We start from the raw sequence: 11,957 nt of genomic DNA on the forward strand, positions 1-11,957 counted from the left end.
CAGAATAATGAAACTGGAAATGCCAAACGAATCATATTTAATTGGCTACGTGGACGACATAGCAGCAGTAATCACAGCCCGAGACACAGAGGAAGCTCATAGAAAGCTGAATCGGGTCGTGATTCGGACGCAAAAATTGATTGGCTTACATAACCTAGACGAAAGGCTTGTCCCCAGATTAAACTTCGGAGTACAAATCCAGTACGCCGCAGGAAAGGCAACAAAATCACCTTTTATCTTATCAGACTCGTTGCCAACATGGGAGAGTCCACAAAAGAAAAGAGAAAGCTCTTAATGTCAACAACCACCAGCGTCTTACTATACGGAGTAGAGATTTGGACAGATGTGCTAAATCCTTTTAAAAAATAAAAAACGGCGTAAGGAATTGGCCAGAGTGCAACGCATCGCAGCCCTCAGAGTAGAAACAGCTTACCGAACTGAGCCAGGCGTTGCAATATTTGTCATAAGTGGTAATGCTTCCATTGATGTTTTAGGGCACGAAAGAAAAAAGACACGATACTCGCATGGCAACGATCTTGGGAGAATGAGAGTCGCGGCAGATAGACGGGCAGACTTATAAACTCGTGGACAAGTCGTAAATTTGGAGAATTCGACTCATACACAACACAGTTGCTTTCCGGACACAGATATACCTGCACAGAATGGATGAAGTCGAATAGCTAACATGAGGTTCCAGGGTAGGCGACGGTTTCTTAGAGGGCGGCTTTTAGTGACCTGCAAGTTGCACGTACCGTTGCTGTGACGACAGCTCTGACGATTTGGAAGGAATTTTTCGCCGCGCTGAGCCCAAAACCTACAAAAAGCGACAAATCGTAAAGCTGATCTTTGATGGCATTGAATACAAAGTCATACAAAGATTCAACCCGCTAAAGCTATTCGTTCGTACCAACTAATACCTAACTCTAACCCAAAGCTATGTATAATTCATTCACAATGGTGTCCTATAGGGAGTAATACGTGCTGTATTCTCTATAAAGAGTACTCGTACAATTTTTGGCAGGGTTTACACTAAGTTGCTTGCAACTGTTTTGGGGTTGCTTTGTATATCCGATCATAAGTGTTGTGCGTGGCTTAACTAAAACTATTTGTACTTGTGACTTGCCGAACTTTTGCTCCCTCGTACAAATCCCCTACAGTTTGCGCCATCTTTATTAAGTTCTACATGCATAAATAAGTAACTCGCACCCTTCACGGTGTTGCGTTATTGGCGATACTCCGCCACTTTGCTGCACTGGCATTCGCTGTACAGTTTGTATTTACAATAACAAAGTGCCTCAAGTAGAGGGATTTTAGCTGCGGGCTAAATGTGCAATTCGCTTCTTTCTTTGTGATTGTTATCAGTATTTTTAAAAACGAAATAAGTCAATCGTTTAATAAAATCTCACTTAAGAGAGGTTGGGGTGATTTTCATACCGGAATCTTAGAGAAGCCACTCAACATATTCGAAAGAGTTTAAGCCAACAAGCTTAAAACTTCCTTCCTGCTAATTAGAGAAAATCTTGGACATCAAGACCACAGCAACACCTGGAAGCTTGTCCAATCTCCAATCTCCGCCTCCATGCATATTAAAGCTATTAAAGAACTTAAACGGCAAAGCTTTCACGTCTGGACATCGAAAACGAGTCTAGGTTTGGATTCAAAGAAGACGCATTTGCTTGTTTTCACTAAGAAATAAAAAAACTTTCCATGTTAGGAAAAAATAATAATAAGAAATAGAAGCCATGCCTTATATACAGATGCTCGGCACAACCTGCTATTTTAAGGGAAAATTTGCTCTATGGTGTAGCAGTTTAGTGGAGAGGTTTATGGAAATCTACTTACCGGTAGCTAATGGAAAGGTTTCTGCGACTCGCTGCGCTGCACACAGCGGAAGCTTTAAGAACCTGTTTAATGGCAGCTGTTGAACTACTGTTAGACCTGCCAGCTATAGACCTCTTCGCTGAAAACTGCACGGCAAAATCGAGGGGAGGACTAATGGCTACAGTACAATAGACATATGGAAATTTCGGGCATAGTTCGGAGGGTAATGGCGCTGCACGTTAACACAGTGTGTTGCCTGAAATATATGAAACATTTATACGGATAGCTCGCAAAAGGAGGACACAGTTCGTGCGAGAATATACTGTCCAGAATTAGGCATATGACAGCCTTTTAAGTTACCGGAACACTGCAGTATATTTCAAGTATAAGTCTTTGCTATTGAGAAAGCCACGGAGGTAGCCTTTAATGCATTAGCAGGCAACTCCAGAGTTATTGTCTGCCTGGGCGGTCAAGCAGTAAGCAAGAACATAACCTATCGACCAGAAGTGTCTTGTGAAGCAAGACAGCAGTGGAGTGACTTCACATCAACACGGTTGTCAGGTCGAAAAGGCAATCGCGGGCAATGAGATAGTGAACCAGATTGTCAATATTGATAAAAAAACTTATTGTTTATACGACGATTTGGACAGGAGCATGGCAATTAAGGTCAAAACCGGATGGTAATCCTGCAGGGGTAAAACTACAATAGTCATGTGTAAAATGGTAGATTAGAAATAGCATGTATAAAGTTTCTAATGGTGCTCGATAGAAGAGAATTTAAAGAAACATAAAGGAACATGATTGGAATACTTACTGGTCAGAGTCTGGTGGCGGCACACGCCACAGAATGGTGCTAATAGATCCAGATGGCTTCAGGAAATGATTTGGGGAACTTACCGTATGTCGCATTGGAAGAGGGTATAGTTAGTGAGGCCACAGATTCGATTGAAATTCCCTTAAAACGCAGGCATTCTAAAGGATTACCAGTTCTCATGGACTACGTAACCGCACACTATTGGTATCGCTAAAGCCCAAAACTAGTCAATGCATGGTGACTAGCCTATCACATTAACCTAACCTAATCTAACCTTTGCTCTATGATTTTGCATTGAACACCAAAAGACCACATCTAATATAGATCTGAGTTCTTAGACTGCTGCAACAATGAAGAGATAATCGTTGAAACCGAAGAATATTTCGGAGCTGAAGAGAAATTGTGCTGCAAGAAATTAAACTGAAAAGTTGGAAAGCAATATTTTTCCAAATGCATATGTTCTTTTTTGAAACGAACTCGGATAGTTAGCATTTTTTTATTATAATAATTGTTAAATAATTAATTGCTAATTGGAAGTGTTCCCTATTCATATCAAGACTGAATGTGGATTATGTTAGACTATAGTGCTGATCCTCGCACCAAGGATAACACTGGATCCCATTTGGACAGCTGTGAACGCTCGTTCTTTTTTCCTACAGCTACGGATATGGATCACCAGACCCTTATAGATCGACAAAATGTTCCGATGGTTTCACAATGCCAGCCACTTCGCCAAGTAAGCCGATAGTAAGTTGCATCGAAATGTTTCAACCTCAGTCTGAATTTTATTCAAAAAGATTACCGTAAACAGGTATTTTTGGTCATGCTTGATCTTGCGAATGCCGATCCCATATTCATGAGGAGCCGATGAAACATGTGTTTATGAGTTTGATACACAAACAAGGCAACAATCATCGGAATGGAGCGAAAAAAACGAGCCGAAACCAAAAACATCACGTCAAAGCCGCTCAAAAAATCAAGGTGATGCTCATTGTTTTTTTTTTTAGATGTTCGTGGTTTAATGCATCATGAATTTCTTACGGAGTTATAGACGATCAATAAGGAGTTCTATATGACTGTATTGACGCTTTTGAGAACATCCGTCGAAAACGGCCGGAATTGTGGGAGAACAATTCATGGATTTACACGAATATATTGCACCATCGCATCGAGCCGCTATTGTGACCGAATTTAAAGCCAAAAACTGAACGAATGCCATCCATCAACCACCGTATTCACCAGGCTTGACTCTTTGCGATTTTTTCTTGTTTCCCAAACTAAAATTTCCGCTTCGTGGAAACCGTTTTCAGTCGATCAAAGAGATTAAACAAAATTCGCTGAAGAAGCTGAAGGCCAACACAAAAAGTGTTTATGAAAACTGTTTTGAGGACTGAAAAACCTTTGGCAGAAGTGTATTACATCTGGTGGGGATTACTTTGAAGGCAACAAAATAAATATTGATGAATAATTAAATATCTTGCGTTTTATTTACAATTTCCGTTACTTTTTTGTACAATGTATGTCGCCTTGCCGTAAACTACTGGACTGAGTTCAGTCAGAATACCTTCTACATATTGCGCTGAGATAAATATTGCTAATAGCTCGTAGTTCAGAGGATCTCTTGCCTTTCACAAGTATCCTGAACAAGGAGGATCTCGCAGCCGTATAAGTTCTGGTTGTTGACCAGCGCTTGCCAAGCACGCGGATGGTCCATAGATCCAAGAAGAAGCGTAGTAATGAATTCAAAGAGCGAAGTAATGAATATAAGTATGTAGTACATATAGTATATATTATCATTTATTTCAAATATTTTGTACATATATTGAATTGGTTCCACAGGTATATAGCGGTTTATTGAGCCGAATTCACAGTTTCGTTCTCATCTTTGCTGTAACAGCTTGCATCGCTGCAATCGACACCTTCGTCCCGCTCATTGCCATGCGATTCGCTGTCGCCTTTCAGTTTATCATCTAACGGTTGAATTCGAAGCTTGGTAACACCGCTACTTTTGCGCGCAGCAGGTTTGCAGCACAAACTCCGAGTAAGCGCGTCCGTTTTATTTATCCAAAAGCTGCCACAGCACGTGGATGTCGACGCTATCAGGGAAGCACTACCATCCTCTCCCAATCCAGCAGAGTTTGCCGTTGGATATGTGGCGACATGCTGTTTGCTTTGATGACGCAATCGGAAATTGCAAAAACCGCAGCAGAAAGTTACCTTAATAAAATGCGCAAATTTTAAAACATCCGTTAGAAAGGTGTAAAAGAAGGGGTTCAGCATGGAATTGGTTAAGTTGAGAATGCCGAAAAAGTAATGCAAAATTATTGGAAAGCGACCTGTGTAAACGCCACCTATGCGCATTAACATCAAAATCCAGGTGGGTGAACGCAGAAAGAGAAAAGCGGTAATTAACAAAATGATAACGGTAAACATGCGTAGATGACGTGCTTCACGATTGTTGCTGTTGCTCGTCTTAGGAGCCACAGCGCTTGAAACGTTCGTCGGAAAAATAATGCTGGTTACGCTCGGCTGGATTGGTAGCGGTATTTTGTTGTCGGCCGTGTTTATGCCGACTCCATTTGAAATAGTAAGGCAGTTGCTTGGTCGTCCCCTCGAATCGACTGGATACTCCTTTAAGTTCCGCTCGTCGTCTTTACATTTTCTCGAACAGATGTAGGGGAGGTGTCTCCACCAACTTTTATGCTGTCTCTTACTGACAGAAGCAGCGGTGCGACGACTTTTCCACAATTGCTTCGCAATCACCGAGTTCATCCATATAAAAGCAATTATTGTGGGAACGAAAATGATGCCGAAAATTGCAAAGTAGTACTTGGCGATAGATGACTGAAAATATATCAAGTGGGAGCAATTATTATACAATATAAATAGGATATGATGGAAGATCTGGAATTCAGCGAAAACAGACTTATGAGTTATGGAAGTTCCCAAGTCAGGCGGCTGAAAACTGAAAACACATAACTTATTTTTGGACTTTACAGTGGTCACACCACCGCCATATCTAGTTTAAAACTTGGCAAAATCGGATAATAACTGCTCAAGGCCCTAATACCGTATATATAGACTCCAGTATTTGAACTTTCGGATGCCTGTGTCGCATCGGCCAAAATAAGTGATTTAATCGGGTCAATATTCTTTATTGCCCCCACATACCATACTTAATAGATGGACTTTTGAACTTTCGGTTGACTTTATATCGCAATCGGCCAATGTGAGTAATCTAATAACAGTACAACAATATGACTTCTTCTTCCTTATTGGCGTATACTCCACTTACGAGGTTATAACCGAGTTTACAACTTCCAATCGCATTGCCAATCATTCTTCGTTTGAGTCTTTGACGAGTTCCACGTTTTGGCGTTGATTGGTTTGTCCAGATTCGTGGTGTGTAACTTGGTCCTTCTCCACCTGGTCTTTCGTCGAATACGGCTGGGTCTTCATCCACTGCTTCATGACCGGCCAACCAGCGTAGCTGCGTCGAATACGCTGAATTAAGCTGGAGTCTTTTCATCCACTGGACGTCATGACTGCTTTTTTCCGCCGCGACTGTACTTTGCAGAGTACGCGCACCTACTGGATTCGGTAGAGGGCGTTCCTAGCTAACCTAGCTAACGAACGAGAGGCTGGTCAGTTGTCTCCAAACACCTCAAGAGTCAGGACAAACATTTTCGCGCAACGTGTTTCAGTGAGTGGTGGAAGCCGAAAATGCTGCGTTCGTTAGAGCAGAGGTTCGCGGTTAAATTCTGTGTGAAACTCGGTAATGTGCGATAGAGACGTTTGATATGATCAAGGAGGCTTACCCAGGTGTTGCTTTAGCAAGAAGTGGTGTGTTTCAGTGACACCAGGGCTTTTTGGAGGACCTGGAAGAGTTTAGATAAGCAAATCCAAAGTCAAAACGATGCTCATTGTCTTTTTTGACATCAAAAGCATCGCCCACCAAGAATTTTTTCATCCTGGACAAACCGTCAACGCCAAGTTGAACATGGAACTCCTCAAGAGACTCAAACAAAGAATCAATCGGCTCTGACAAGACAATGCAGCCGATTGGAAGTTGCACCACGACAACGCTCAGGCTCACACCGCCTTTCTTGTTAACAGCTACCTAACCAAGGCCGGCATCACAACGCTTTCGAAGGTGCCGTATAGCCCAGATGTGGCCCCCCGGATTTTTTTGTTTCCTTGCCTGAAAAAGCCGATTAAAGACAAGAATTTGGAGACGACAGAGGGGATCCAAGCAGCATGCACCTCGGCTCTCAAGTATATTCCGGAAAATGCCTTACGAACACGCCTTCAATATTCGGAAATCGTGCTGGCAGCGCTGCGTCGACGCAGAAGGAGCCTATTTTGAAAGTTTTTAAGGAATTGTAACGATTAGTTCAATAAATTTTTTTAAATGAACTCAGACCTATTACTTTCCGGACAAACCCTATATATCTCGTACAGTTCATCGTTCCATCGACTACGGTATTCGCCGATGTCAATGTGTATACTTTGAATAAGCAAACATAAAATCTTCCGCAGAACCTTTCTCTCAAAAACTCATAACGCCGACCAATCTCAATACTCAGTCCGAAGTAGAACCTGTTGGAAAGAATTATTCTGCGTTGGATTTCAAGGCTGACGTTGTTGTTAGTGTTAATAATAGTTGCATGATAGACAAGATTATCTACGGCTTCGAAGTTATGACTGTCAACAGTGACGTCCCCCTGCGGATACGGGGGGAGCCCTCCGGGTTCGAGGGAAACCGAATATACCCGCGGTAAGGCATGCCTGTCGTAAGAGGCGACTAAGATCCTGGCCACCAGTTCAGGGCTGTATGGAAGCTCAACTGGTCGTAGCTTCGGCTACAAGGTCAATACCAAAGACTTTAACCTGGTACCACGGTTAGCAGCCGCCCCTGAAGTTCACTTCAGTCTGCTCATTGGGTTTGGCCCTTTGGGGAGATTCGTGGTGGCTGTGGTTTAAACCTAAATGCAGGAAGGACATTAGTCCAATGTGGAGTCGCACTGCGGCCGGGTGCCGGACCCAGAGTACGGCAGAGGTTTTAGATGGGCCTCGAACCCGACCAAGGTGGAAAGGGTGCTTCCTTTGGTTTTCACCCTACCAATTGGAACCAAAGTGTATGTGTGTGTGGCGCCACTCATGCCTTGATTCTTCCAGAGTGTAGTGTGGGTTCACACACTTACGCTTTGGGGCGCTGATCAACGCATTGTTTTGATCTGTGTGTTTCTAGTAATAGAAAACACCATGGATTTGAGCCTCCTTAGGCAGATACCCACGTTAAACCACATTGGATTCTGTCAACAGTGACGTGAAAGCCAAGTCGCAAGTGCGGCGACTGTTCGTTTGATGGCAGGAGATATTTCGTCGTACCCTCGTGCACTACCAATCTGGAGAAAGCAGAGTATTTGTGTTAAAACTGATAAAGTCGGATTAAAGGAAAGAGGAAAGTGGCTTGACATAACCCCGCCTTAACTTATATGTATAAGGATGTTGACTTTACTCCTTATATATTGTTGATGAATTTGATATTTCCCCTGATTTAACCCTGGACGTGCTTTGTTAGTCGATTCGTGTTTAGCAAACCCTTGTAAGTGTATAAAATCTTCGGATACACCCGAACTTAGCGCTTCCTTACTTATTTATCATATACTCGCCTAACTAATATTGATAACAACTAATATTGTTTCTGTCAGCAGTGAGATAACTTCAGGGAAAATTGAAAGTTGACAGAACAATGCTAAATACCTTGACAGTTTGGCTATTATCGGTCAATTTCAAAAAATATTGCGTTTTAGTGTCGTCTGTGGCACTAATTAGAGCAGTCAATCGAATTCGCCAGCAGAATGACAGTTGTGGGTACATAGCTACCAACATATGTGCTCATACAGGTGTGTTAGCGTGAGCGCCAGCAATGAGCAACAAAGATAAATGCGAATTTTGGGTGCACGCCAGCGTCAGCAGTCACATTTCACACAACCCAACGACACACACACGCACTTATGGTACCTTTGGTACACATTCACGAAAATGGAAACGCTTGTCAAGCAAACACATACCTACCTGATTGGATATGCACATCATCACCAGCTCAGACGTCATCAGCATGGCGTAAGACTGATTGTTGTTGGCCGTCTGTTGTTCCCAAGGGCTTTTTGTTACTGTTTCGGCAGAGGTTTCATATAAAGTGGGCATAGTTGTGCGAGATTCCGTTGCAGTTGTTGCTGTTGTTACAGTAGCCGAGCCGGCACTGGCAATTGTAGAGCTGTTCGTGTTGGGTATAGCAATCCATTGCCTCGTTAGTATGTGAACGGGGTATAATTCATAGACACCAAACACCGGCCACGATGTGCCAATGGCCGCTGCCCATAAGGCGAGCATGCTGAGCACACAGAAAATGACACCCGGATTCCAAAAACTAATTACCGCACGCATAACGGCAAAATAACGATCCATTGCTATGCCGACAAGCGTTATTGAGCTCACCAAAATCGCGGCAGTGGTGATGGATGGCACCACGTGGCACATGCCGCGTCCGAGTATCTGAAAATCGAGTGAATTTAAAGAGCAACATTTTTATTTCTAGCGCTAACAAATCTTATAATATAATCCATATAGACGTATGACTCACAAAACTGACTTACCCAAACCTGCGAATATTCCTGTAATATTTGACTCAAATAGGCCGTTGTGAGGAAGGTGGTGTTAATCAAATCGCTAATCGCCAGCGATATGAGGCAAGCACGAAAGAACGGCCGGAGTTGTCGTCGCATGTTCGCACGCAACGAGCAGATGTTGCCGCATACCGAAATAATCAGCAATAATGACATAACGGTTGTGAGCGTAATACGTTCGATGGCGGTCACCGTGATCAGATCCTCCTTGAATATGCCAATATATGACCCCGAGATGAATATTTTAGTGTTATTTTCTGCGCTGTTGTTGCTAAAGCCATCCTCCACCACCACTTCGTCATCACTAGCAAATCCCTGCGGTCCGCTTACGTTTAGCGTACTTTGGACGTGGCGTACGGCGTTTTCAATGAATTTTCGATTTTCAAACAAGCAAGCCATATTTTGTAACGTGTGAACCAGAAATCGGTCTACTACGAGGCTAAGTCTTCCGGTTTTGTGTGGAATTGTCATTTCGTAAATATGGAAAGAGTTAAATAACAAATTTATAAGAGGATATTACTTAAATTTTTACAGTACTTCACAACCTCTTTGAGGCAAAGACTAAATAAAATTGGACCAGGGATAGAAATTGAGAATGTTGGGGTTTCCTTTGTCAAGCAGGATCGCATATATTTTAGTCTAGCAATTGGAAAACTGCGTAGTTCTGCTTTCTCCTGAATGGACGAAATTTCTCCGTCTGGCCATATGATGCAGAGGCATGGATCATGACAACGTTTTCGAGAGAAAGGTTCTACGGAAGATTTATGGTTCTATGCGTATTGTCCGCGGCAAATACCGCATTCGATGGAATGATGAGCTCTGTTGACGACATTGAAATAGTTCAGCGAATTAAAAGACAGCGGCTACGCTGGCTAGGTCATGACGTGGGAATGGGCGAAAACACTCCAGCTGCCGCGGGAAGCAGAAGAGAGGAGACCTCACCTCCGTTGGAAAGACTAGGCGGAGAAGGACTGGCTTCGCTTGTAATCTCTAATTGGCCATATTGTCAAAAGAAGAAACGACTGCCATGCTGTTGTTAACTCGGCTTTGACCGCATAAGCGGTGTCTACGCCAGTAAAAAATTAGACAACTATGATCCGGTCGAAATTCAGGTCAAGAAATTATATTTTTAAACTTATCGGTGCATTAGGTTTTGCCACGAAGTTTTTTGCACTCAGAAGGAAATGCCGGAGATCCTATAAAGTGAACGTGTATATGGCATATAAATGATTGGCGTGACAAGCTGAGTCGATTTAGCCATGTCTGTCCGCATATATGCGAACTAGTCCGTTCTGAAATTTTGCATATGTCCTTTTGTTCTTAAATTACACTGTGGCAGTCAAGCCAATCATACATTGCAATGCTTTGGTATAGTGGAACGCTGTCAGCAAAATCTCACACAGGAAATCTTTGGCGCGAATAGAACGACACGCTGTTCTCTGCTCTACGGGAAATTGGCCACATACCCACACGCTTTATTTGAGAGAGAAGGTGTTATGTCACACTTAAAGAGCTTCCGGAATACTGCAATATCTTCAAAGCGGAATTCTCAGAAAAGCATCTGAGAACGCAGGAAACAACTTAAGGATATTAGTATATAATCGATAGCCAGGCGGCAATTAAAGAAATAAAGGATTTGTCCGGAAAGGAATAGAACTGAGTCGATTTAAAAAAAATTTATGGAACCAATCGGTACAAGTGCATGCTGCTTGGATCCCCTCTGTCGTCTCATAATGCTTGTCTTTCATCGGCCATTGTCTTTTCAGGCAACGAAACAAAAATGTCCGGAGGGGCCACAACAGGGCTGTAGGGCGGCTGCGGAAGCGTTGGGATGCCGACCTTGGTTAGGTAGCTGATCACAAGAAAGGCGGTGTGAGCCGGTGCATTGTCGTGGTGCAACTTCAAGATCAAGTGTTCCGTCACAATGTCATAAACCACAGATTTTGGTAAATTTAAAGTCTGAGCAAGTAAACGAATACTTAGTCGAAGGTCTGAGTTCAAAACTTTGCGCACACGAATCACATTGTCGGTGTTTGTCGAAGTCGCAGGTCTTCCAGCACGGTCTTCATCAGCGACCTCTTACCGGCCTTCCGAAAAGGCCTGGTACCACCGAAACACACCACTTCTTGCTAAAGCAACATCTGGGCAAGCCTGCTTGATCATATCAAACATCACTGTCGCAGATTTACCGAGTTTCGCACAGAATTTAATCGCGCAACTCTGCTCTAACGAACGTGCACTTTCGGCTTGCACCACTTCGCGCGAGAATGTTTGTCCTGTCTCTCGAGGTGCTCGGAGACAACTGACCAGCCGCTCGTTTGTTAGCTAGGAACGCCCTTTACTGAATCCAGTCGCGCACGCTCCGAGGTACAGTTGTGGTGGAAGAAAATCAGTCCTATTACTTTCCGGTTAAGCCCTGTAATCTCACATCAAAGAATGTCCTAAGAAGCAAGAAGCCAACAGATGTAGCGGCTGCATATATAATGCGTTCTAGGCCACAAAGAAATTTGGAAAACCCAATAGCTGAGAGTTTGTTAAAAGTGCGTTCCACCTGGCAACCGAACCTGTATAGATAGTACGGAAGTCACTAAAGCCGATATACAATGAAGTTTCTGAAAACGCAGAAAGAC

General features: G+C 43.1%; 1 protein-coding gene across 1 annotated transcript; it reads right to left on the bottom strand.

Annotated features, from left to right (window-relative positions):
• Positions 1–4,435: 4,435 nt before the first annotated feature.
• Positions 4,436–9,746, bottom strand: LOC126755285 (uncharacterized). The gene is made up of 3 exons (XM_050467738.1): positions 9,298–9,746; positions 8,717–9,196; positions 4,436–5,479 (listed from the first exon to the last, which is right to left on the bottom strand). The coding sequence occupies exons 1-3, from the start codon at positions 9,724–9,726 to the stop codon at positions 4,487–4,489; spliced, it is 1,902 nt and encodes a 633-aa protein (XP_050323695.1). The 5' UTR covers positions 9,727–9,746; the 3' UTR covers positions 4,436–4,486.
• Positions 9,747–11,957: the final 2,211 nt, after the last annotated feature.

Source organism: Bactrocera neohumeralis, chromosome 4 (genome assembly GCF_024586455.1).
Source record: "Bactrocera neohumeralis isolate Rockhampton chromosome 4, APGP_CSIRO_Bneo_wtdbg2-racon-allhic-juicebox.fasta_v2, whole genome shotgun sequence".
Classification (NCBI taxonomy): domain Eukaryota; kingdom Metazoa; phylum Arthropoda; class Insecta; order Diptera; family Tephritidae; genus Bactrocera; species Bactrocera neohumeralis.